This window comes from Megalobrama amblycephala, linkage group LG12, assembly GCF_018812025.1.
Source record: "Megalobrama amblycephala isolate DHTTF-2021 linkage group LG12, ASM1881202v1, whole genome shotgun sequence".
NCBI lineage: Eukaryota > Metazoa > Chordata > Actinopteri > Cypriniformes > Xenocyprididae > Megalobrama > Megalobrama amblycephala.
In genome coordinates, this window is record NC_063055.1 from 9,252,448 (window position 1) to 9,278,215 (window position 25,768).

The 25,768-nt window shown below is 35.5% G+C and overlaps 1 protein-coding gene across 3 annotated transcripts; it reads right to left on the bottom strand.

The window, feature by feature from the left end:
• Positions 1-800: 800 nt before the first annotated feature.
• On the bottom strand, positions 801-24,048 carry LOC125279504 (low-density lipoprotein receptor-related protein 8-like). 3 transcript variants are annotated; one of them, XM_048209248.1, is made up of 13 exons: positions 23,907-24,048; positions 21,365-21,730; positions 19,226-19,345; positions 17,358-17,483; positions 16,283-16,454; positions 14,270-14,485; positions 7,962-8,080; positions 7,240-7,379; positions 6,894-7,038; positions 4,790-4,900; positions 3,110-3,184; positions 2,855-3,009; positions 801-1,493 (listed from the first exon to the last, which is right to left on the bottom strand). In XM_048209248.1, the coding sequence occupies exons 1-13, from the start codon at positions 23,968-23,970 to the stop codon at positions 1,467-1,469; spliced, it is 1,836 nt and encodes a 611-aa protein (XP_048065205.1). In that variant the 5' UTR covers positions 23,971-24,048; the 3' UTR covers positions 801-1,466. The 3 variants fall into 3 exon arrangements, with proteins under 3 accessions (XP_048065205.1, XP_048065207.1, XP_048065206.1); XM_048209250.1 differs by lacking the exon at positions 19,226-19,345; XM_048209249.1 differs by lacking the exon at positions 4,790-4,900.
• Between the last annotated feature and the right edge of the window lie 1,720 nt (positions 24,049-25,768).

Sequence of the window (25,768 nt, forward strand, 5' to 3'; positions counted from 1 at the left end):
AAATCTGCCTTTGTGTGGGAAAGTAATAAACTGTATATCATCACGTAATGAATTGCCTGCCTGTCTGCTAATCTTTAATATGTCTGCATCACAAATTCATTTTGGAGTGGCTATAGGATATATGAAGTGTGAAAACGATTTCTCCAATTATTTAGTCTACTTCATCGCCAACCAACATTTTTTCCTTTTTTGATAATCCGTTACACTCAGATTCATGTCACAATACAGAAGAAAAGTGAATTCAGAGCAACTTCCACTCCGAAGAGAGCATCGCTCTCCCCTACACCTTCAGAGAACTTTGAATGCTTTGAAGCGTGACATTACTGTCTCGCATGTGACCGTTTGACACACCCTTCTTACAGACATGCATCACTTCCACATGTTTACAGCAAAATTTATGCTTATAGCTGTTAAGATTGTGACAACAAATCTGGCAAATATTACCTCTTTAATTCAAACTTATTTCAACCAACTCGAAAACGTAAAAAATATTTCTCCCTTTTGTTTAAATAAATGAAGTAACAGCTGGACACACAGGATCACATTATCATAAAAGGCTTAATAACCATTTTAAAGGGTCTGTGAAGGGATTCAGCAGCATATCCTCCTAAAGTCACCCTGTATTTCTGCAAGATTTACCTTTTGAATTTGCCATCAATGACATCAACTATTTTTTATTAATGATTTACGAAGAGGCGCAAGAGTGAAGAGATGCATGTGATCCAGGTTGACTGCTTTCTCCATACAGAGCTGAGATTGCCACCATATCCTTTAAAAAAGAATCACTAAATACACACACACAAAGAAAATAAAAGGTTGAAAATACAGCAAAAGTACAATTTCCAACCCATATAATTTATTATTTCACCAAACTCAACATATCACAATACCATGGGTCATTAAAAGCATTCACAATGCCTTTTTCCAAACTATATATAATCATGAAGAAAGAGCTAGAACTTGAAGTGAACAGGAAAAGTGATCCGAACCAAAAAAAATAAATAGCATTTCTTTTTCTCCTCACATAATAAATATAAACTATCTCTGTAATCTAAGGCATTTTCAGCATCAGTGAATTTAAAAATAATCTTTTCCTAAATGATTTTGTCTCTATGCACACATTACAAAGACAAGACAGAGATTGTCAGCTTGTACCTATGATTTAAATGGTGAATGGACATTCACTTCACAAATTACAGCAGTATAAACTAAACAGAACAACATCTTAAAACAAGTTCAACTAATAAACGTCATCACAGCTCTGTTGTGCCACTACATGGTCAGTTAATTATTGAAATGGAGAAAAAATTTAAGAGCATTTTTTGGGGTCACCAAGCAGGATGTTTGCAGAGAATCCATCTTCCTGCCTCACATTACTCCCTCTTTTGTCCAAATATGGCAGAAATCTTTGAAATCCCCCAAAGGAAGTGTGCAGTTCCCCTTACAGGAAAACATCGTCTGTGAAATTATGTTGAACCATTCTGTGTGCCAACCTGAACACACAAGTAACATGTTATTTATACAGATAAGTATGAAAGTGACATTTGAAAATGTAAACAGGAAAATCAATATGCGAAACAGTGTATGACAGCGGCTATTATCTGAAATGAACATGTTGTAAAGACCACCACAGAAACAAAATCATTTAATCATTAGGAGACAGTAGCCATCAAAATTAAATAATGTTTCCTTAATGCATTCACTGATAAAGTTTTATAATTAGGGCTGGGCAAAATGACCAAAAATATTAATCACAAATATTTTTTTCCCCATATCTTACGATATCTATATTTATCATGATATTCATTTACCATTAATGGGGAAGGAAATGCTTTCCACATATTTGTTAAACCTTGAGAATCAAATGAAACATGTAAACTTGTTTGTTCACAATTAAACTCCACAGCGTATCTACCTTTTAATTTAGGGCCCCGTGAAATCCATTTTATTTTTCCCAAAATTCTGAATTTTCCATTTTATTTTTGGGATTCTTTGTTTTATGGTTGAATACAAATTGATATAAACTTTAGCAATTTAATCAAGCCTTTAAAATGTAATCAAATGAAAATATAACCATTAATTTACAACAAATCATTTTTATTTTTTGTCAAATTTCTGAAATTAAACAGTGAAAAGCTTGTGAAGTGACTCCCAGCTCTGGAGATGAAGTTCATGTCCTCATATATTGAGACGGCAGATGCTGTGAGTGTCACGTGTGCGAGTTTCATTCACACAGACACGGAGAAATTACTTATTAGCGACATGCACTGACTGGCTGTTGTTGCGTTTATTTCAGCTGTGTGATAGGCTGTTAGATTAATCCATATCGAGTAAAAATGTCCAGAGCTTATCACCGTTATCGATGTAAATATTATTGCGATCTCGATATGTCATTTATGGTTGCAACACATTCATTTTAATTTAAAGGGTTCACCCAAAAATAACATTTCTGTCATTAATTACTCACCCTCATGTTCCAAACTAGTAAAACCTTCATTCATCTTCAGAACACAAATTAAGGTATTTTTCGATTAAATCTTTCTGACCTCCCTATAGAGTGCAACGTTAATACCACAATGTTATTAAAGACATTGTTAAAATAGTCCATGTGACTACAGTGGTTCAACCTTAATGTTATGAAGCTCTCCGATTTCATCAAAAATATCTTAATTTGTGTTCCTAAGATGAACAAAGGTCTTACTTGTTTGGAACAGCATGAGGGTGAGTAATAAATGACAGAATTAACCCTTTAGTTAATAACTGATTTCATTCATGGTCATTCTGTTCTGAATGAATGATTACCCAAGTGTTTTTCATTTTCTGAGTTCGAAGGCTATAAGACTGTGGCTCTTACTTTATGCTCATGTACCACAGGTAGCTTGGATAACAGAAGAGGATCCTGGGATTCTTTAAGAGTCACATCTCCAAGAAGAGAAAGAGAACGAGGGGCACAGAATTCAGACCGCTGCCGCCATATCACCACCCCCACCAACAGCAAACTGATGATGACTAACAGACCAAGAACAAATCAAAGTGATCAAGGGAACATCAGTCCAGATATTTCTCGAAATCATAAATGCATTATGGTTGCAAGAGAAGTTACACCAACCGGTCAAAGACAGAATCCATGGAAATGGTGAATCAGGAAGTAGGCTTCTTGTTTCCGACTGCAATGGATCTTTTTCTGAAAATACAAAGTAAAACTAAAAGGAAGGGGAAGAAAACTAAGAGGAAGAAATGCTTCCCATTTATGCTCTTGACACTGAATCAGTACTCAAATGAAGTCAAATTAATCAAATGAAGTTCAATCAAATCAATCAAACTCAAATGAAGTTGCCACAAATGAATTTGCCACCTGGCTGCAAAATCTGAACTGCTAAATGTGGTCAATAAGGCATTTAGGTATTATAAACATTATAACATTATATATTATAGACATCATTAATGTCTGTAAAGCTCATTTGAAACAATGTGTATTGTGAAAAGCACTAAATAAAACTGACTTGACAAAACAAGTAAAAAAAGTAAAAAAGTAAAAGAAAAAAAGTGTGAACAAACTTGCTGTCCATAATGCCTATACACTTCCTTGCCAAGAACATGAAACCATTTGGAAACAATTAGTAAGCAAGATGATCTAGTTTCCTTTTCAGCCCATGTCATGTTAACCATATAGTATTTTATCAGATCTATGCATTTCACTATAATGTTAATACATTCAGTATTACACAAGTCCTGAAGCAAAAACAGGTCAGAACCAGTAGTCTAAAGCATAACAAGGCTTGTGCAAAACTAAATGAACACACGACATGGTTGCAAAAAAAAAAAACCCCAAGCAAGCAGAAGTGGTATTCAGAGCAAAGGTGGGAAGTCACATTAAATGCAGCATTTCAGAAGGTATCTTTCACTTTTTAAAAAAAACTTGTGAAGATTCACACAACAGAACATAATGTTTCAAGCCAACAGACTCTTTGGGCTTAGCAATAAAACTACAACACTAAATGTTACCAGAACATCGTGATTGACATAGCAGGTGCTTACCTAACAAAAGAGCAAAATAAGCTAGATATGGTCTACTGAACAATAAATTGTAACTCAACCACTAAGAACTAAGTACTCAACATCTCAAGTAACTAAGAACCTGGGAGTATTAAAGGATTAGTTCACTTTTAAATAAACTTTTCCTGATAATTTACTCACCCCCCATGTCATCCAAGATGTCCATGTCTTTCTTTCTTCAGTCGAAAAGAAATTAAAGTTTTTGATGAAAACATTCCAGGATTATTCTCCTTATAGTAGACTTGAATGGGCACCAAACAGTTGAAAGTCAAAATTAGTTTCACTGCAGCTTCAAATTGTTCAACATGATCCCAGAGTATTACGCTTAGCAGCGTCTACACTGATGGAATTCAAATAGAGAAGAAAAAGAGAGCTAGTTCAAGATGAGCATTTCTGGTTAAAACTTATATAATTTTCAATTTTTTTTCAGAAAATGAGCGATGGTTTCACTAGATAAGACCCTTATCTCTCATCTGGGATCGTTTTGAACAATTTGAAGCTGCAGTGAAACTAATTTTGACCTTCAACCGTTTGGTGCCCATTGAAGTCTACTAAGAGAATAATCCTGGAATGTTTTCATCAAAAACTTTAATTTCTTTTCGACTGAAGAATGAAAGACATGGACATCTGAGATGACATGGGGGTGAGTAAATTATCAGGAAAAGTTTATTTAAAAGTGAACTAATCCTTTAAGTTAAACCACAAATGTACACAGTCACAAATAGTCACTTACCAAAGTTAGGGTCTTGTGGGTCAGAGCAAATGAATTGAGGTTTTTCAGAGAAGAGATCTGTGATGCAGACTGACAAACAAACCTCTCCAGAGATACTGCATGCACCGTGACCTACAATTGCATGCACAAACACATGGGTACAAAGTACAAACACATCAAAAATATTGAATTTATATTATGAATGAATTTATCCATGTATTAAGAGTTGTCATTAAGATTAATAAGTGCTGCACAAGCATTGTTTATTAGCTCATGTTAACTAAATCTTGTTGTAAAGTGTCACCACTAGTAGTGCATGTCTATATGATTGTATGTGTAGCAAAATGCAACATTAGATTAAGGTATTTATCTTAAAACATTTTTTTGGCAAAAAAAAAAAAAAAAGAGGCAAACTACAGCTACAGTTGTTTTTTTTTTTTTTTTTTTTTTTTAAAAAGCATACATTTACTAGTATAACATAATAAATAATTAATATTTTGCTGGTTCTCTCTTTTTCGCAATACGTACAGAAAATCTTTTATATGACGGCCTGGCCAAAAACTATGTCTGCACAATTTGACATGTTTCATTGCATTATCACATATAAAACAACTGACTCCAAGCACAACTACACAATATGCTTAGAAAATCTTGGTAGGGTAGGCACTTTCTTTTATAAACACTTTTTGTTATACTGGTTGAAACTCTCTTCACATCCTGATAGCAATCAATAATATAAGTGGTCTAAATATTAAAAATGTAGGCTACATATCTTCTATGGAAGTATCAAGACCAAAAAATTTTTCATCCAAACACTGCATTCGGTCCTAATGAGCTTTAACCAATGCATGTCGTAACCTTAATTACGAGATGGTATCCCGTGGCATTCTGTCGGGAGCCGTTCATGTCCTCAGACTCGGATTTAAGGGTTTCTATGTAACACTATCAATGCTGAAATTAATCTGCAGCAGTCACGTGGTACAAGTAAAAGCTCTGTAAGTTGATTACGTGCATTATTATTGTAATGTTATGTGCTTTGAGTTGAGGTAATTTAATGCCGTCTCTCGTGATGCTTTGCAGAATCTGCTGTGTGTGTTCATGTGTTTTATAGGGGCGTGGCTTTAGATAGGGTGGGATCTCATGCTTTCAAAGCTAACTTTCCTATCAGCAATTGCCTACCCTACCTTTAACACATTTGTAATAACATCTGAATAAAGTGTGAAGAATCTAAAGATGTCAATTTTCCTGGGCCGGACTTCACTTTTGGCCACTAAAGCCAAGGTCATGCTAGACTTTGAGCACGCAAAACTTCTTCGGACAATGTAACGGTCGTGATATGATGTCACGCTCTGCAGTGGGGCTGGGCGATATATCGCATGCAATTGTCACGTGCATTTCGTCAGTAAAGCCGGTTCCCTGATTACCGCTAAATCACCATCACCTGCTTTCAAATGGAGCGGCATTTAATAGACAGAGCCGTAGTTCACTGATAAGCTACGCAATATCGCGTTCATTATCGCAGATGAATCGCTCTGTGTATTAAATGCCGCTCCATTTGAAAACAGGTGATGGCGATGTAGCGGTAATCAGGGAACCGGCTTTACTGACGAAATGCGCGTGACAATCGCATGCAATATATCGCCCAGCCCTACTCTGCAGCATCTTTTTTATAAACGAATTCAACACGTGACAAATAATAATAAATTCAAAATGTAAAAATTGACAATCTACTAATTCTACTGGTCTTACATCTTTACGTAATGTGAATTCTCAGGTCAGAGTTCACCATACTAGAACTTTTGAATGCAGCAAAATTCGTTAATCGCAAACATTAGCACTTAGCCAAGTGTTTCATGATTTAACGTGTTTCTAGTATGTTTGGTACTTCATGGCATATTGAAATGTGTTTCTGGGAGTGAATTGAAGTGTAAATAATACCATTTCCTGTTGGCAGCAGGTGGCGCTATGACTAACTGAATATTGGCATATAGATGTCTTTATGCCAGGGCTCTTATCACACATGTGAAGTTTGGAGCAGATTGGACATTGTATGCCTGAATGGAAGTCAATGGAACTAAAAGTGCAGTGTGACCGCCCCCTTAATAGGGTAAAAAGTTTTGCCTACCTGCAGGCTGTAACAGAGGCTGAAGGATGACCAGACCAGCTGGTGAAACAGAACCGAGTCTCTGAGACACCTGGAGAATACTGCCGTTGTGCTTGTCTGCACTGCAGATAGAGTTGGTCAACTGGTCACTCCAGTAGACTCGACTCTGCAGGGGACATTCATTAAAAATTCGGTACTACTCCATTATCAATGCCATTATATATTTATAATATTAATGTGTTATTAATATTTCCATAAAACAATAAAAATGCATAATCTGTGAATTTGGATATAGAGGGTCACAGGTGTGTTTTGTTACGGTTATAAAAATCAACTGTGGTCATTCATGCATTGTTATGTATCACACCTCAAATATGGCCAGTCCAAATGGTTGATCCAGATAACCGTTGGACTCTACAACCGTTTTTCTTTGTTGTCCATCAAATGCAACCCTTGATATCGTGCGCAGACCTGAGTCAGCCCAGTACAGCAGACCACGGGGAATATCTTGATGAGCAAAGAAAAAATTATATCAGCCGCTTTTCCATCGTTGGGCCTAACGGTTCTCATAGCGTAACTGTTCCTTTCCGTGCCGATAAGGGCCAGCTGGTGCGGTTACGGTTTCATTTTCCACTGTGGGGCTGATTACAGCCACTCTTTGGAATGTAATACAACAGCATCAGTCGTTGTCTTGGTAACGCAAAGTTTACTGATGATTATGAGATAATTAATCTTTAATCTAACTCTTATCTTGTTTTCTAGCCCTTATTTGTTCAACTTGTACGATTAAAGGATTAGTATGAGTTCGATATAATTTATAAAAAATAAAAACCTTGGTAACAAAAGTGATTAAATAAAATTATTTAAATCAAAATTTGTATCAATTAACATTATTTAATGGACACAGGTTGAAATTAACTAACATTGAACACTTGTATTTATATTTAAGTAACTAAAAAAATGAATAATTGCTGTAACAAATGTACTTCTCATTGTTAGTTCATTTAAGTTAATGCATTAACATATATATATATAAAAAAAGGGACCTTATTGTAAAGTGTTACAGAGAAGTAGCCTAGGGAGCCTAACCTAGGGAGATTGCGACAGGGTAACGTATGGATGAAGTTATCAGTGCTATTCTGCTTGTCCCATCCAAACTGGCACGCTCAATTCTGGGAGAATCCCCACTGTCTGCCCAGAACAGATACCTATTGGAAAAAAAGAGGTTTAGAACTTAAACTCATTCAGACAAACTTAATAAATTCATTCAAACATTTTCCAACCTTCAAGGGATACTTGGATTGGATTGATATCCATTGCCTAAGGTCCAGTGTATTTCCTTGTGCCTCATATTTTCTGGCACTGTCATTATGCAGAGAGGTTATTGTGGGAGGTTTCTAAATTCATACCAAGTTTTTTTTAATTTTTTTTTTATAAAATTTTCCTGAATAAAAAATTAAATTTAAAAGGCATTACAGCAGTTACAAAATGAGATTAAAGCTGCAAGCAGCGATGAAAGGGCCCTTGCACCCGGGCTCACCGCCACCTGTTGGCATCAGGAAAACAGTGAACAGTGGGCGACATGCATGTAAGCGAATAAATACAGAAGAATTATGGCCAAGTCATTTCAAAGTGCCACATTTCCTGCTGCCAACAGGTGGTGCTTTGACCGTAACTGAATATTGCTATGTAGATGTCTTCAGGCCAGGACTATTATCAAACATGAGAAGTTTGGAGCAGATCAGACATTGAGTTACAACAACTTCCTGTTTCGTGGCGTTAATTGCAAACATTAGCACTTAGCCAAGTGTTTCATGATTTAACGCGTTTCTAGTACGTTTGGTACTTCATGGCATATGGAAATGTTTCTGGGAGTGAATTGAAGTGTAAATAATACCATTTCCTGTTGGCAGCAGGTGGCGCTATGACTAACTGAATATTGGCATATAGATGTCTTTATGCCAGGGCTCTTATCACACATGTGAAGTTTGGAGCAGATTGGACATTGTATGCCTGAGTTAAAAACAGCTTCCTCTTTCATGGAAAATCATCAGAATTTGTCAGGCTGCCATAGACACGCCCTTCAGTGAAAACTCAAGATCTTCGCAATTTAATGTCTCAAAGGCCTTTAGATTTGACTGACCAAATATGATGTTGATCTGATTAAAGCTCTAGGAGGAGTTCGTTAAAGTACAACGTCTGGAAATGGCAAAAACTGCACAAATTTTGCAAAGAAAATTCTAAATATCTGACTTCCTGTTGGTTTTCAGATTTCGCTCCTTTTTTGTAGGTATTGGGCTGTTGTGTGTAGGAATTTCATACCTGTACGTGAAACGTAGCATCAGGGGCACTTCGTTGAAATTTTGTAGGTGGCGCTATTGAGCCATTTTGCCACACCTAATTCTGAAACCCATATCAGACGTAAATTTTCACCACTTCTGACGGATCTGCAAAGTTTCATGAGTTTTCGAGCATGTTTAGGTCCTCAAAAATGTGATTCCCCTTTCATGGCGAAACATCAGAATTTGTCAGGCCGCCACGGACACGCCCTTCAACGAAAACTCAAGATCTTTCCAATTTAACATTGTGAAGGCCTTAAGATTAGACAGACCATATATGATGTTGATCTGGTTAAATCTCTATGAGGAGTTAATCACAATGTAAAACATGTCATTTCCTGTTACCCACAGGTGGTGCTATGACTGTAACTGAATATTGCCATGTAGATGTCTTTAGGCCAGGACTCTAATAAAATATGTAAAGTTTGGGGCAAACTTTAGATCTGTCTGAGCACTGACAGCCTGTCAGTGCTCAGACCATATGCCCCACACTGCATCAAACTGGTCTGCATGGCTGTCGTCGCAGAAGGAAGCCTCTACTAAAGATGATGCACAAGAAAGCCCACAAACAGTTTGCTGAAGACAAGCAGACTAAGGACATGGATTACTGGAACAATGTCCTGTGGTCTGATGAGACCAAGATAAACTTATTTGGTTCAGATGGTGTCAAGCGTGTGTGGCGATAACCAGGTGAGGAGTACAAAGACAAGTGTGTCTTGCCTACAGTCAAGCATGGTGGTGGGAGTGTCATGGTCTGGGGCTGCATGAGTGCTACTGAGGAGCTACAGTTCATTGAGGGAACCATGAATGAGTAGAGCATGATCCCCTCCCTTCGGAGACTGGGCTGCAGGGCAGTATTCCAACATGATAACTACCCCAAACACACCTCCAAGATGACCACTGCCTTGCTAAAGAAGCTGAGGGTAAAGGTGATGGACTGGCCAAGCATGTCCCCAGACCTAAACCCTATTGAGCATCTGTGGGGCATCCTCAAATGGAAGGTGGAGGAGCACAAGGTCTCTAACATCCACCAGCTCTGTGATGCCATCATGGAGGAGTGGAAGAGGACTCCAATGGCAACCTGTGAAGCTCTGGTGAACTCCATGCCCAAGAGGGTTAAGGCAATGCTGGAAAATAATGGCGGCCACACAAAATATTGACACTTTGGGCCCAATTTGGACATTTTCACTTAGGGGTGTACTCACTTTTGTGGCCAGCGGTTTAGACATTAATGGCTGTGTGTTGAGTTATTTTGAGGGGACAGCAAATTTACACCGTTATACAAACTGTACACTCACTGCTTTACATTGTAGCAAAGTGTCATTTCTTCAGTGTTGTCACATGAAAAGATATAGTGATTTGAAGCACCAAGTTACTTTGACACTGGTGATTTGCTCTATAGACATTTGCTACTGTAGACATGAGTGTTTATATCTGAACTTTAAACTTTTATCCCAGTACTTCTGTGAAAATTTGAATATTTGTAACAAATAACCATACTGTGATGTTGAAAAGGCTGTTTATGAAGCTGTTTCGTACATGATAACTGCTTTCTCTGGGTCAGCAGCCATGCAAACACAGATTTGAATGTTTAATAGACAGTAGAATCACTACCATTTAGGAATAAGATTGCATGGGTGCTTGAATTGAGATCATGACCTTTTAATAATTAATAGTGCAGCTCTACCCTAAACCTAACCCTATAAATTATCCCCTAAAATCAGAGGGAAATGATTGGTGAATAAGAAGCCCCTATAACCCTTGTTGTAATTCTAAACTTCCAGTATCAAGGATGTTGATCCAGAAACATGTTCTACTAAATCACGTTCACCTTTATGACCTGCACCTGTCATCAATTAAGGACAGCAGATAAACCCAGTACCCACATTCATTTGTTATCTGGTCTTGTGTATGTTAACCTCAATGTTGATCTCGTTAGATTTGTGATTTTCAGATGGCTGTTACGTTGTTCTTGTTTTTGCCTTTGTTTTATTTGTGTGTTCTCTTGAGTGTTCCCAAGTAATTATTAACCTTTTGCTTCATTAAACACTGCTCTGCCTCTTCCTGGTTATCCTGTTACACTGTTTGTGTAAGAGGATTACCAGGAAGAAAGAACATGATATACTAATTCTGAGGGGACATGAGCGTGAGTAAATGAGAGAATTTTAATTTTTGGGTGGAGTAACCCTTTTAAAGAGAACAAGAAATCAATATGGACTAGGGGTGTAACGGTACACGTATTTGTACCGAACCGTTTCGGTACAGGGCTTTCGGTACGGTGCACGTGTGTACTGAAGCATTACATAGCAACCAATATTCACCACCAATAACCGCAATAAGCTCTGCGTTTTGTTACTTTCGATAAGAAACAAAGTGTCATCCTTCAAATTCTGTCCACGAAATCATGAAGTTTAAACAGAAAATGCCATTTTGACGTGCTTTGATGTGGGGTGACAGATCACTGTACAGGCGCCTCAGTTCAACCGACAGCGCGAGCGCGGAGCGCAAGTGAATGTGTTCATCTCTTCCTCCTTAATAATAGTTACAGAATAAACATGAAAGAACATCTGAAGGTATGTTGCAAGATTCAGTACAACTTACTGAAACGGTCATATCTCATGTAATCGCTCATTCAGTGTTTCAACGGTGGAAAGACATCAATGAAAGCTTCCGTATTCAACAATATGTCATGATGCATTTACCTCAGAAAAGCCATTCAGTGTTCACAGCTTGTTAGTTCGCTAGAGAAATGAACTCTTTCGCTTAATATATGCACAGTATTAGCCAATATATTCATTATTTTACTTAACCTTTTAGTGATATCCTGATTAGGCTATTTAATGTATGTTTAAATAAATCTGATGTTAAAATAACAGCCACTATGTAGAAATTATTATATTTCAACAACAAATTGGAGTAAAAACATTTAGAAGTTAATGCAAAAACTGCCTTAGGTGCAGCTTACAGGTTTGCATACAATTTGTTATTTGAGTGTTGATTATTTTATCTAAAAATAAAAAGCAATTGAATTTAGGCTAATAGTTAGGGCTCCCTACACAGTTTATAGCATTAGCAGAGTTCATTTTTTTTATCCTTAAGAAACTTTTAGTTTTAATTTAATTTAATATATTTAAAGACAAAACCACAATTTGTTCAGTAAACCTCTGTTTAATAATAAAAAAAAGCAATTTTATGTTTAGTTTTCTCTCCACCTGCTGTACCGAAAACTGTACCGAACCGTGACTTCAAAACCGAGGTACGTACCGAACCGTGAGTTTTGTGTACCGTTACACCCCTAATATTGACCATATCTTTCCTAAATAAATGGTATTGTGCACATTTCATCACAATGAAATATTAGTGTATGTTATAATTATATACCTTGTGTAAGCATAGGATTTTGATGAGTTGCTATTAATAATAACAATAACATTTTCTACCTCTTAAATGACATTTAAGGAAAAATGGCAAAAAAATAAATAAAATTGACCTATCCATTCACCATGTTAATCAAATTACAATGAATTGAACAAAGTCCTGTCCTACATTTTTTCCAGCAGTACATTCTGCTTCACATATTGCCTGGTTTCATGGACAAGGCTAAGGGTACGTTTACACGACAACGATGTACTAAAAACGGAAAAGTTTCTTTGTACAGATGACAACGTTATCAAAACTATCCCCGCTGACACGGATCCGCAAAAATGGCGACGTCACGTCATTTTGAAAAGAAAGACTACGCGCCTGAGCATACGCATACTTTTACAGCGCACTCGCGCATGCCTATCCAACTTATTTTTACAGTTTACTGCACTTTGCGGCTAATAGCGGCTAATAAATCGGAAGTCTTGCACATTGAAAAAAAATAAGGTGGATAGACTAAACACGTAATACGCATACACATGACGTCACCGTTTTCACAGTTTACACGGAGATAAATAACAACGGTATCATTTTCAAAAATTTGCACTTTTCAAAAGTTTGCGTTTTCAGGCCACCCAAACGCATATAAAGTTTTTTAATTTTATTTGAAAACGGTGTTGTGCAAACAGCCATTCAAAATGCATGTTTGAGCCGTCTTAACTGAAAGCAATGTGCACTGACATATCTTAAAAGGAACTCATTTTCCAACTCCCCTAGAGTTAAACAGTTGAGCTTTACCGTTTTCTAATCCATTCAGCTGATCTCCGGGTCTGGCGGTACCACTTTTAGCATAGCTTAGCATAGTTCATTGAATCTGATTAGACCATTAGCATCTCCCTCAAAAATGACCAAAGAGTTTTGTTACATCATGTACCAAGACCGACGGAAAATGAAAGGTTGCGATTTTCTAGGCTGATATGTATAGGAATTATACTCTCATTCCGACGTAATAATCAAGGAACTTTGCTGTCGAACCGTGGGTGCAGCAGGCGCAATGATATTACGCAGCGTCTCTCACAAATGTCTCCATGGTTGCAAGGCACGCTCCCTGTGCAAGCAGGGGATCACAGGCGCTGCGTAATATCATTGCGCCTGCTGCACCCATGGTACAGCAGCAAAGTTCCTTGATTATTACGCTGGAATGAGAGTATAATTCCTAGCCATATCGGCCTAGAAAATCGCAACTTTTCATTTTCCTTCGGTCTAAGTACACGATGTACCTACAGAAGAGTCAAGTTTTAAATAGGAAAAATATCGAAACTCTTTGGTCATTTTTGAGCGAGATGCTAACGGTCTAATCAGATTCAATGAACTATGCTAAGCTATGCTAAAAGTGGTACTGCCAGACCCAGAGATCAGCTGAATGGATTCAAAAACGGTAAAACTCAACTGTTTAGCTCTAGGGGAGTTGGAAAATGAGCCTATTTTCAAAAAAAGTGGAGTGTCCCTTTAAAATATGTCAGTGCCATTTGTTTTGTCTCGAGATGCACACCAGTAATATTTTTTTTCAAAGGCTCATTTATAAAAGCTACTTAAAAGCCCTAATTTAACTAAGGCCTACTTTTTGTTTAATCTAATCCCTGTCTGTGAAACCAGGGGTGTGTGATTTATACAGAGAAGAAGACAAGATTTTACCCTAGCAGTGGCTGGACAGCAACTGCAGTAGGTATGGAGAGTCCAGAGATGAGCTGCCTTTGTTTGGAGCCATTCAGAGAGGCCACGTGTAACGCATGAATACTGGTGCTGACCCAGTACAGAAGCTCATGGATCCAGTCTACCGCTAATCCCTGAATGCCTGTGGAGGCCTTTAACAACACAGCTGGTCTATGGTCACTGGAGTCCAAAGACATTCTGAAATAGACACAAACTGGCTTAAATTGTGTGTTTTGTGTTGGAATAGAATTCTAGGTAAAAGTTTCCATTTTTAAACATATTAAAAGGCACAATATGTAATTTTTTGGCGCTAGAGGTCACTTATTCAAAACAAAGGCGTAGCTTGATGATGCTTTGATTTCGCGGAATCATGGGAGGTGTTGTCTTCATGTTTACAGCCGGTGGAAAAGAATCCAAAGAGACTCAATCAGAAATAATTATCATGGATGAGATGATGTATTAAAGATTTATTAACACTACTGTAGTATGAAGCAGGGTGTGGCTGAAAGCCCTTGGAGAGGAATGATTGCTAATGAGAGACAAGCGCGACACACGGCTCGAGAGCAGTGGAGCTTTTATTATCAACCGCTTCTGAATCTTCTGGTCAGATCGGTATTAGGCATGGTAAAACATGGTACTCGCTGTAAATCAAGAAAACGAGATTTAAACAATAAGACTTACTGTGTTGAGCTATAAAACATTATTAGTTTTCTGTCGATGAACGTATCCAAACAGTTGCTCACCTCTCTAATAAAACACATAATATATTAAAGTGTCTTTGGTGTTTCCGTGGTTTTTACAAAAGAAAACTGGAAATCGAGGGTAATCATGTAAATCGTGTATGACGTCATTGATAGGATTCCAACATTCTTGGAAACATTTGGGATAATGTTAAAGGGATAGTTCACCCAAAAATGAAAATTATCCCATGAATTACTCACCCTCAAGCCACTCTAGGTTTATATGACTATCTTCTTTCAGACGAACACAAACCGAGATATATTTAAAAATATCCTTAGTCCTCCAAGGTTGTGAATGGTAGGCCAAATTCTGAAGGCAGAAAAAATGGATCCATCCACAAAAAAAAAAAAAAAAAAAAAAAGAATCCATACCACTTAATAAAGTCCTTTTGAAGCAAAGGGATGTGTTTTTGTAAGAAAAATATCCATATTTTAAACTTTATAAATTCAAATAACGAGCTTCTGGCGGGTAACCGTACGCATACTGCGCACGTCAATTTGGGCGGAAGAGCAACCTTTGATCTGACATGATGACATGATGACACATTGACGCATGCAGAGGCGCAGAGGAGAGAGCAAAACAAAACACTGGTCAGAAGTCACTGATTAGAAGTTTAAAATGAGAAATTTTAAAGAGAAATGTCAGAGGATTTCGATATAAGACAAGAGGAGCTTGAGTTTGTTGCGCAGCCCTATTTGCTTGAACCGCGAGAGGCGTCTAAGCTTACGATACTCCTACATCCTGTGTCATACATTGCGTCAGAAGATCACTCATTTGCCCTAAGTCGACTTGCACATTCTGCGTGTGGTCTTTTGCCAGAAGCTAGTTGTTTGAATATATAAAGTTTTAAATATGGATATTTTTCTTACAAAAATGCATCTCTTCGCTTCAAAAGACCTTTATTAACCCTCGGGAGTCATATGGATTTTTTTTTTTTTATGGATGGATGCATTTTTTCTGTCTTCAGAATTTAGCCTACCATTCACAACCATTATAAACCTTGGAGGACTAAGGATATTTTTAAATATATCTCGGATTGTGTTCGTCTGAAAGAAGATAGTCATATACACCTAGGATGGCTTGAGGGAGAGTAAATCATTTTTGGGTGAACTATCCTTTAAGTACACAAGTCAACAAAATATATAAAATATATAACACTGTTCTAGTGTTTTTTTGATATTTTAATCCAAAAATCTTACATATTGTGCCTTTAATTTGAGCATAATTTTCTATTTAATCAATATGGCTCTGCACCTGTAGATGACGTCATTCTCAAGACTGGTCCAGTATAGCGTGTTATTTGCATTAAGTGCTGTAACAGGTCCTGGCGAGACTCTTGTATATGTGATGTTTCTTTGCTCAGAGCCGCTGAGGTCCATCCACTTAACACCCTCTTGAGTGCTGACCACCACCCGAGCAACAACACCTGTACAAGACCAACCCCTCACCTAAATCAGTGAAGTTACTTTTAAAAACTATTAAAAATTATTAACTCAAATGAAGCTGTAATAGAACAGAATATACATATTGTACTGTATTACTAGAAATTTAAAAATCTAGACTAAAACAGAAATGCTGCCTTGGCAATTAACTGACTAAACAAAATTAAAAGACTAAAACTGAAATAATTAATTACAGCTAATTAATAAAAATTACAAAAGCACATACCAAAAATTACTTCAACTTAAAACAGAAAATATAAACATATAAGCCAATTCATAATATTAATAAGTAATATTGAGATTTTTAAATGTTTTTGAAAGAAGTCTCTTATGCTCACCAAGGCTGCAATTATTTGATCAAATTTACAGTAAAAGCAGCAATATTGTGAAATATTATTATGATTTTATAATAACTTTTATATTTGAATAGAATTGAATTTGAATAGAAATATTTTAGAACATTATTTACCTCTTTACTGTCACTTTTAATTAATTTAATGCATCCTTGCTGAATAAAAGTATTTATTTATTTAAAAAAAAAAAAAAAAAAAAAAAAAAAATCATACTGACCCCAAACTTTGGAATGGTAATAAATAAGGTAACACTTTATTTTATAGTGTCCTTGTTATACGTTAATGTAATCGTTATAGTATTAACAGTAAATTATGCATTATTACAAGAATCTGACCCTAGACCAAACCCTATAGTAAGTACATGTTGTTAATTAATATTAGTCAGTACTTAAATTGTATAATTACACTATAACCAGGACACTATAAAATAAAGTGTAACCATAAATAATATCAAATTATCACTGATCTAAATACACAAAATATTAGAGAGATCTGCATCTATACAGGACAATTACATTTAAATCTTCCTCTCACCTGTAACTTTGCAATGTCCAGTCCCGGCAGTCAGTTCATACCCATCCTGACATTCACACGCAAGAGACCCATTGGAACGGACGCAAATTTGATCACACACATCTGAATCAAGACAGTGGTCCACATCTAAAAGTGAAAAGTTAATAATTACGGGAAAAGTTAAACCTATTAGTAGTCTTTTAAAGGGCACCTATTATGCCCCTTTTTACAAGATGTAATATTGGTCTTGGGTGTCCCCAGAATGTATTTGTGAAGTTTCAGCACAAAATACCCCACAGTTAATTTATTATAACCATTTGAAAATGTCATTTTTGGGGCCTGTTTTAAAAAGAGCTGTTTTGGTGTATACCACCTTAAATATAAATGAGCTGCATATCCCCGCCCTGCCTTTGGATGAGGGCGTAACTTGCATACCTATGGCAATAAACAGTCGATAGAAGCAGAATGGCTGAGAGTGAGAGACCCGCTGTTTTGTATGGCATTCAGCCGTACATGTTTGAACCGGAATCAGACCCAGATGATGAAGAGACTCCGGCAGAAGAAACACAATTGAGAATGGAGCAGGAAGTCTCTGAATGGTTTATTTGATACATTTATGTACTTATAGAGTTTTAATCGCGCCCCCTTTGCAATTATGGATGTGCAACACACACACACACACACACACACTGTGATAACGTTCGCGCAATTTTTTGAAACTACAAACACAAATACTGTGATAACGTTTGCTAAGTAAACATACACAGTTTTTAATACAATATCTTTAAAAAATATATATATATATATATACGTGTGGATACACACTATACAAACAAGGTTTAAATTATATACACAGACATTCTACGACGACGACAACAACTTTAGACGCATTTGTTATTGAATTGGCTGACATCAACTGAAATGACTATTTGCTCAAAAGGTGACGTTGGATCGCGAACAGTAGGCAACGATCCACACTTGAGGATTAACTTTGAAGCAAGACCTGCTTTGAATTGACCCTCGTTCTCAAAACAGTCAGTCAAAAAATGATTCGCGCAAACATAAACGTATTTTGGAATTTTGAGTGGCGCCTTTCCTTCGTAAATAAAATCCATCCACTGCGTTTTCAGTGGCTCTGATGTCGGAAGTAAGTGAAAACTACTATGTTCATTATTACATCCCACAACAGAACACTTATGTTTCTTAGGAGACATTACCGGCTGTCGTTGAAACAATGGAGGATGGTTGACAGATCACCGAGGGCGGGGTCTATGCCAAAACCAGATTGTCAATCAAACCACGTGGGTGGGGCTTAGCGCAATTCTACGTCACAGTGAGAGCAATCTTAGAACAGGGCGTTCTGAGACAGTGCTTATGAATTATTGAGATTGTAAAAAAACCACTGGGTGGATTTTTCTCATTCTAGGGTGGTTTTGCTCACACACTGCCAACACACATTTATGGTCAAACACCATGTAAAAGTGAATTTTGCATAATAGGTGCCCTTTAAAAAATAAAACTTTTGTAAATGTTGAAATCAACCATGATTATTGGCATAACCAAAAAGAAGGATTATAAATAAATTTTATGTTTGGTTAAAAGTGTAATCAGTAAATATTCCTGCATTAAAACTTACACATAAAGAAATTATCATTTCATTTCACTTGGAGTAGGTCGCCTCAGAGGGCATGTTTAGATCACATAAGCTGTTGTATAATATTTGTTTTAAGTCTGTATCTACCATACTCTGGACACTATTGCTCACGGGGGGAAAAAAAGCATAATCACTGACAGTGAATATTTCTACAATGGCGTTTCCACAGCAACACTGTATATACTGGATCACATTATGTAATTTCTCCATTTAACTCTTATTACTTATTTCTCACCCTCACAGTGCGTGTCCTTGACCAGCCTCATTCCACTGGGACAGTCACACATGAAGCCATATGGCAGATCAATACACATGTGAGAACAGCCGCCGTTATCAAGCTCACATTCATTGTGATCTACACAAAGACAGAAATAAAATGACAAACAGTGAATTATAAAACAATAAAAAACAAGCTTCTTTCATAAAGCACTTTTCGTACTAGTCTACATAACATAGGGTAACAATACTCGATTTTAACACTTTTATTCAGCAAGAAGCTAGTATTTTAGCTTGTATTTAGTTTTATTAATAGAATTTTTAATTCATTTTCACGTCGATTGTTAGTGATTTCTTCATGTGCTTTTGATATTTTAGGTTTTTTAAAAGAAATATTACTATTTAGGTTATTTTTGTTTTAGTTTTACTTTAGTTTTTTGTATTTAATTCATTATGTCTTTATTTTATTATATATTATATATTTTATCTATATATTTTATTTTAGTGCTTCAACAAACTTATTTCAGTTTATTGTCAAGGCAACGTTTCTAATTTTTGTTTAGATTTTCAACTAATATTCATATTTTATTTTATTTCAGCTTTACTGTTATTATAATATATAAATTGAACAAAAGTGATAGCAAAAACATTTGTAATGTTACCAAAGGTTTCTATTTCAAATAAATTGAACTTCCTCCTCAAAGAATCCTGAAAAAAAAAAAAAAAGGACAGGTCAGGTCAGGGCTCACTCATCCATGTCTTTATGGACCTTGCTTTGTGCACTGGTGCACAGTCCCAATTGCTTCCAATTTGCTATGATACCACTAACAGTTGACAGTGGAATATTTAGTAGTGAGGAAATTTCACGAATGGACTTATTGCACAGGTGGCAACCTATCACGTTACCACGCTTGAATTCACTGAGCTCCTGAGAGTGACCCATTCCTTCACAAATGTTTGTAGAAGCAGTCTGCATGTCTAGGTGCTTGATTTTATACACCCTGGCCATGGAAGTGATTGGAACACCTGAATTCAATGATTTGGAGGGGTGTCCCAATACTTTTGGCTATATATATATATATATATATATATATATATATATATATATATATATATATATATATATATATATATATATATATATATATATATATATATATATATATATATATAAACTAAACTAAGATTTTTAATGTTTTTAAAAGAAGTTTCGTCTGCTCACCAAGGCTACATTTATTTAATTAAAAATACAGTAAAAAACAGTAATATTGTGAAATATTATTACAATTTAAAATAACTGTGTACTATTTAAATATATTTGACAAAGTAATTTATTCCTGTGATGCAAAGCTGAATTTTCGGCATCGTTACTCCAGTCTTCAGTGTCACATGATCCTTCAGAAATCATTCTAATATGCTGATTTGCTGCTCAATAAACATTTATGATTATTTTCAATGTTGAAAACAGTTGTGTACTTTTTTTTTTTCAGGATTCCTTGATGAATAGAAAGTTCAAAAGAACAGCATTTATCTGAAATACAAAGCTTCTGTAGCATTATACACTACCGTTCAAAAGTTTGGGGTCAGTAAGAATTTTTATTTTTATTTTTTTGAAAAGAAATTAAAGAAATGAATACTTTTATTCAGCAAGGATGCATTAAATCAATCAAAAGTGGCAGTAAAGACATTTATAATGTTACAAAAGATTAGATTTCAGATAAACACTGTTCTTTTGAACTTTCTATTCATCAAATAATCCTGAAAAAAAATATTGTACACAAATATTTTGTACAATTGTACACATTAAATGTTTCTTGAGCAGCAGATCAGCATATTAGAATGATTTCTGAAGGATCATGTGACACTGAAGACTGGAGTAATGATGCTGAAAATTCAGCTTTGCCATCACAGGAATAAATTACTTTGTGAAATATATTCAAATAGAAAACATTTATTTTAAATTGTAATAATATTTCACAATATTACTGTTTTTACTGTATTTTTAATTAAATAAATGTAGCCTTGGTGAGCAGATGAAACTTCTTTTAAAAACATTAAAAATCTTAGTGGTTCCAAACTTTTGGACTGTACTGTGTGTGTGTATATATATATATATATATATATATATATATATATATATAAACAAAATGCAACTTACCACAGTTCTCTTCATCGCTGTGATCTTCACAGTCAAAGGAGTGGTCACACCTCCATGAATTGGGCACACAGTGTCCATTGGCACATCTGAACTCTGACCTAGCGCATGTCTGTGCTTTAGATAGCAATGTGCATGTGTCTAACTGTTCATCTGCTCCATCTGAGCAGTCAGGCTTTCCATCACAAATGCTGCGGGCAGAAACACAGCGCGCTGCTGCCACGCAGTGGAAGGAGCCACTAGTGCAATTCAAACAGGAGATCTCATCGCTGCCATCGACACAGTGGTCCACACCATCACAGCGCTGATTCAGAGGCACACGTCTGCCGTTATTACACACAAACTGTTCTGTGCTGTCCTTTGGAAAACCTGCAAAAGTGAAAACTGTTCTTTAGTTCTGAAAGAAAGTGCTGAAGGACAGTTTGAGTAGCGTAAGACTATTAATATCTGACTGGGCTACATTTGGTAAAACTGTGCAAGTAGGTGAATTAGGGTAATCTGGGACATTTTTTGCACTTTTGACAATTTCCTGTATTGTCAGTTACCAAACAACATTTAACATGGCAATAATATAAAAATGAAGAAAAAAAGTCAGTTCATAATTTTGATTTAGACAAAAATAATAAATTAAATAATAAATAATAAATAAGCACAAGCTTAGATTTTTTTATGCTATTATTATGCTTTCCTAAGTAATTAAAATGCAAAATCTAAAACATTGTTTTCTTTATGACTTGTGATTCATGTTATTGTTAGAATAACCTTGCACAATCTTATGCTTATGCCCAGTTGCAACCAACTGCTTAAGCTACGAAAGCCATTAGTTAAAGTTATACTAACTATTGCTAAAAATTTTTGTTTTTTTTTTTACTTAAAAGGTTTGTTGCAACTAGTTGTGACGCTTGGATTATTTATTTTATTAGAGTTTCCAACACCATGATAATAGGAAACACAACAGGCATGTAAATTCAGTTCAGTTTTCTCCCATAAAAACTTTTTAATTTATTAATATCTTGATAATAATCGTGATTAATAGCACCCTTATCATGAAATTAAGCATACACCATATACTATATCCAGCAAAGTAAACCATCAGATTAAAGGATGATTCTCACAAGCGCCTTTTTCAAGATAAAAGAATGTCTTTCCAAAAAAGGACACTTGGACACTCCAAAAGTACACCAAATAACACATTTATATAAGGAGTCCATATAATTCATAAATTTATGCACACATGGAAAAATAAAACATTACAGAAAAAAAACGTTTCAGATTTCACAGTGTACAGTATGTGTACAGTGCAACAGGAAAGAGCTTGTTTACATTTTAGACAAGTCAAATTGCAATACTGAACAGGACCACATGGAGATGCCAAAAAAACCCTAAACCAACAACCTTGACTTTGACCCTCCAAACTACAGAATTATGTAGCAAAGACTACTTTTTTATGTAGTCACCCCAAAAAGTTAAAACAGTTGACTCCAAAAAGTTTTAGGATACTAATGTATGAATGTCATTGCTTTAGATAGGCCTAACAGAATATCAAACCAAATATATATTTTAAAAACACTTAGAAAAAGCTCACATTTCAAATAAAACATATACTGCACTTATCTCTCTCTCTCTCTCTATCTATATATCTATATATCTATATCTATATCTATATCTATATATCTATATACTGCATCTCTCTCTCTCTCTCATATATATATATATATATATATATATATATATATATATATATATATATATATATATATATATATATATATATAAATATATATATAATATATATATATATATATATATATATATATATATATATATATATATATATATATATATATATATATATATATATATATATATATATATATATATATATATATATATATATATAATATATATATATATATATATATATATATATATATATATATATATATAATATATATATATATATATATATATATATATATATAAACACAGATTTATGTATGTGTGTGAAAAACAATCCAGTCAAACCATATTTATGTAATAAAAAAAGTTATAAAATTATGTATTTTTATAGACAGTCAGCCCTTTATCCAAGTCCTATAACGAGATAGTGATAACCCAATAGAACAAGTTTTATATTTACGCAACATTATTAAGAGTTCACAAACACATCTAGCGCCACTGTAAGCACAGTGGTCTATTATCTCCCGCGTGCACGTGGAACCAACTCTGACACAATACCAAGGACATGCTGTACGGAGCTTTATAACATGCAAAATTCAACACAGTAATAGTATTTAAGTCTATGTTAAAAATGCACGTGCTTGATAGTAATATAGTAAGTGAGTATATCTTTATATTGCGCGAGGAAACTCGGAACATCAGTTTGACAGCCTCATGTGGCGTTCGATCCAATCAGATGGCGTGACAGCGCAGCGTGCACCGTGAGGTCCAATAGGAAAGTGTGAACAGTAGCGATGCATTCAGACACATTAGACACATGCATTTATTATCCTCTGTCCACACAAATGTACAAACCTCCGCTTACCTTCTGTTAAAGGGAAACATGACACACAAGTCAAAAGCAGTAGTAATGCACCAAGGTGTTCCATGCCTTGCTCAGCGTCCTCTAAGATGCGCGCTTGTCGCGATGCAATGACGTCATTTCCGCACTACAGAATTATGTAGCAAAGACTACTTTATGTAGTCACCCCAAAAAGTTGACAGGTGACTAAAAAAACATTTTGGGATACTAATGTATGAATGTCATTGCTTTAGATAGGCCTAACAGAATATCAAACCAAATAGATATTTTAAAAACACATAGAAAAAGCTCACATTTCAAATAAAACATTTCACAATACGAAATTAGTTTGTTTTTAAATGATAAAAGAATATATATATATATATATATATATATATATATATATATATATATATATATATATATATATATATATACACACACACATATATATATATATATATATATGTGTGTGTGTAAATATATATAGTCTATATATATAGTCTATTTTGTGTTTTTGTATTTATTGCAATTTGTTGCAATGTTTATTGCTGTAATGTCTCAGTTTTCCCCAGAGATTAAAATACCCTTCTGTTCTAGCCTGTGAAGAACTGAGTTCATACATCAACTTTATCAGGTGGTTAAAGTGATAGTTCACCCAAAAATGAAATTCTGTCATCATTTACTCACTCTCAAGTTGTTCCAGACCTGTATGAATTTCTTTCTTCTGTTGAACACAAAGGAAGATATTTGGAAGAATGTCAGTAACCAAACAGATCTCACCACCCATTGACTACCATATAGGAAAAATACATTTATGGTGTAAGGGTGGATTGCCTACACTGGTTCAGGCTGCAGGGTTGCCGAATGACTAAAGAAACGTTATCAGGTGAAAACTGTACATTTCTTGTCTATTGCCACCCACTGCTACTTATACTAATGATAGAAATAGGCGCAGTTACAATAGCAAAATATGTGGGAGAGCATTGCTAGTGTGACGATATTGTATTGCAATTGGTAGCAATTTAAATTTAATACCAAATCCAAACTAGTTAGCACATCATTTGTAATTGAAAGGGTTAATGACAATATCTGGTTATGGTTACACTTAAAGACAATATGTAAGATTTTTGCAGTAAAATATCCAAAAACCACTAGGCCAGAGTTATATATTTTGTTCATTTGAGTACTTTCAATTTCCCAAATGTTTCTAACTATTTGCAAATCGTGAGAAAAACGTGATTTTAACCAAGGATACGGGACATGTGAGGAGTCTCCTGTCAGTGGCGTCATATCTGCGTTACCCTCGATTTCCGGTTTTATTTTGTAGAAACCATGGAAACACTAAAGACGCTTTAATATATTACATGTTTTAATAGACAAGGGAACAACTGTTTGGTTACATTTGTAGACAGAAAACGAATTATTGTTATATAGCTCAACATGTTTAGTCTTACTGTTTAAATCTAGTTTTCTTGATTTTCTGAGAGTACTATGCTTTTACCTTGCCTCAGAGAAAAGATGGCCCCTTCCTGTTCCAACATGACTGCGCACCAGTGCAGTGGATGAGCGAGTTTGGTGTGGAGGAACTTGACTGGCCTGCACAGAGTCCTGACCTCAACCCGACAGAACACCTTTGGGATGAATTAGAGCAGAGACTGCGAGCCAGGCCTTCTCGCCAACATCACTGCCTGACCTCACAAATGTGCTTTTAGAAGAATGGTCAAAAATTCCCATAAACACACTCCTATACCTTGTGGAAAGCCTTCCCAGAAGAGTTGAAGCTGTTATAGCTGCAAAGGGTGGGCCAACTCCATATTGAACCCTACGGATTAAGAATGGGATATCATTAAAGTTCATGTGCACGTAAAGGGATGTCCCAAAAC

What these genes read in the sequence shown, in the direction of transcription:
- LOC125279504 (XM_048209248.1), bottom strand. Translation starts at nt 23,970, where the DNA reads ATGGAACACCTTGGTGCATTACTACTGCTTTTGACTTGTGTGTCATGT. An exon ending in CCCTGTCGCAATCTCCCTAG is followed by an intron (nt 7,380 to 7,961) that starts GTTAGGCTCCCT and finishes TTGCTCATCAAG; the next exon opens with ATATTCCCCGTGGTCTGCTG. An exon ending in ATGGATTCTGTCTTTGACCG is followed by an intron (nt 3,010 to 3,109) that starts GTTGGTGTAACT and finishes TTGGTCTGTTAG; the next exon opens with TCATCATCAGTTTGCTGTTG.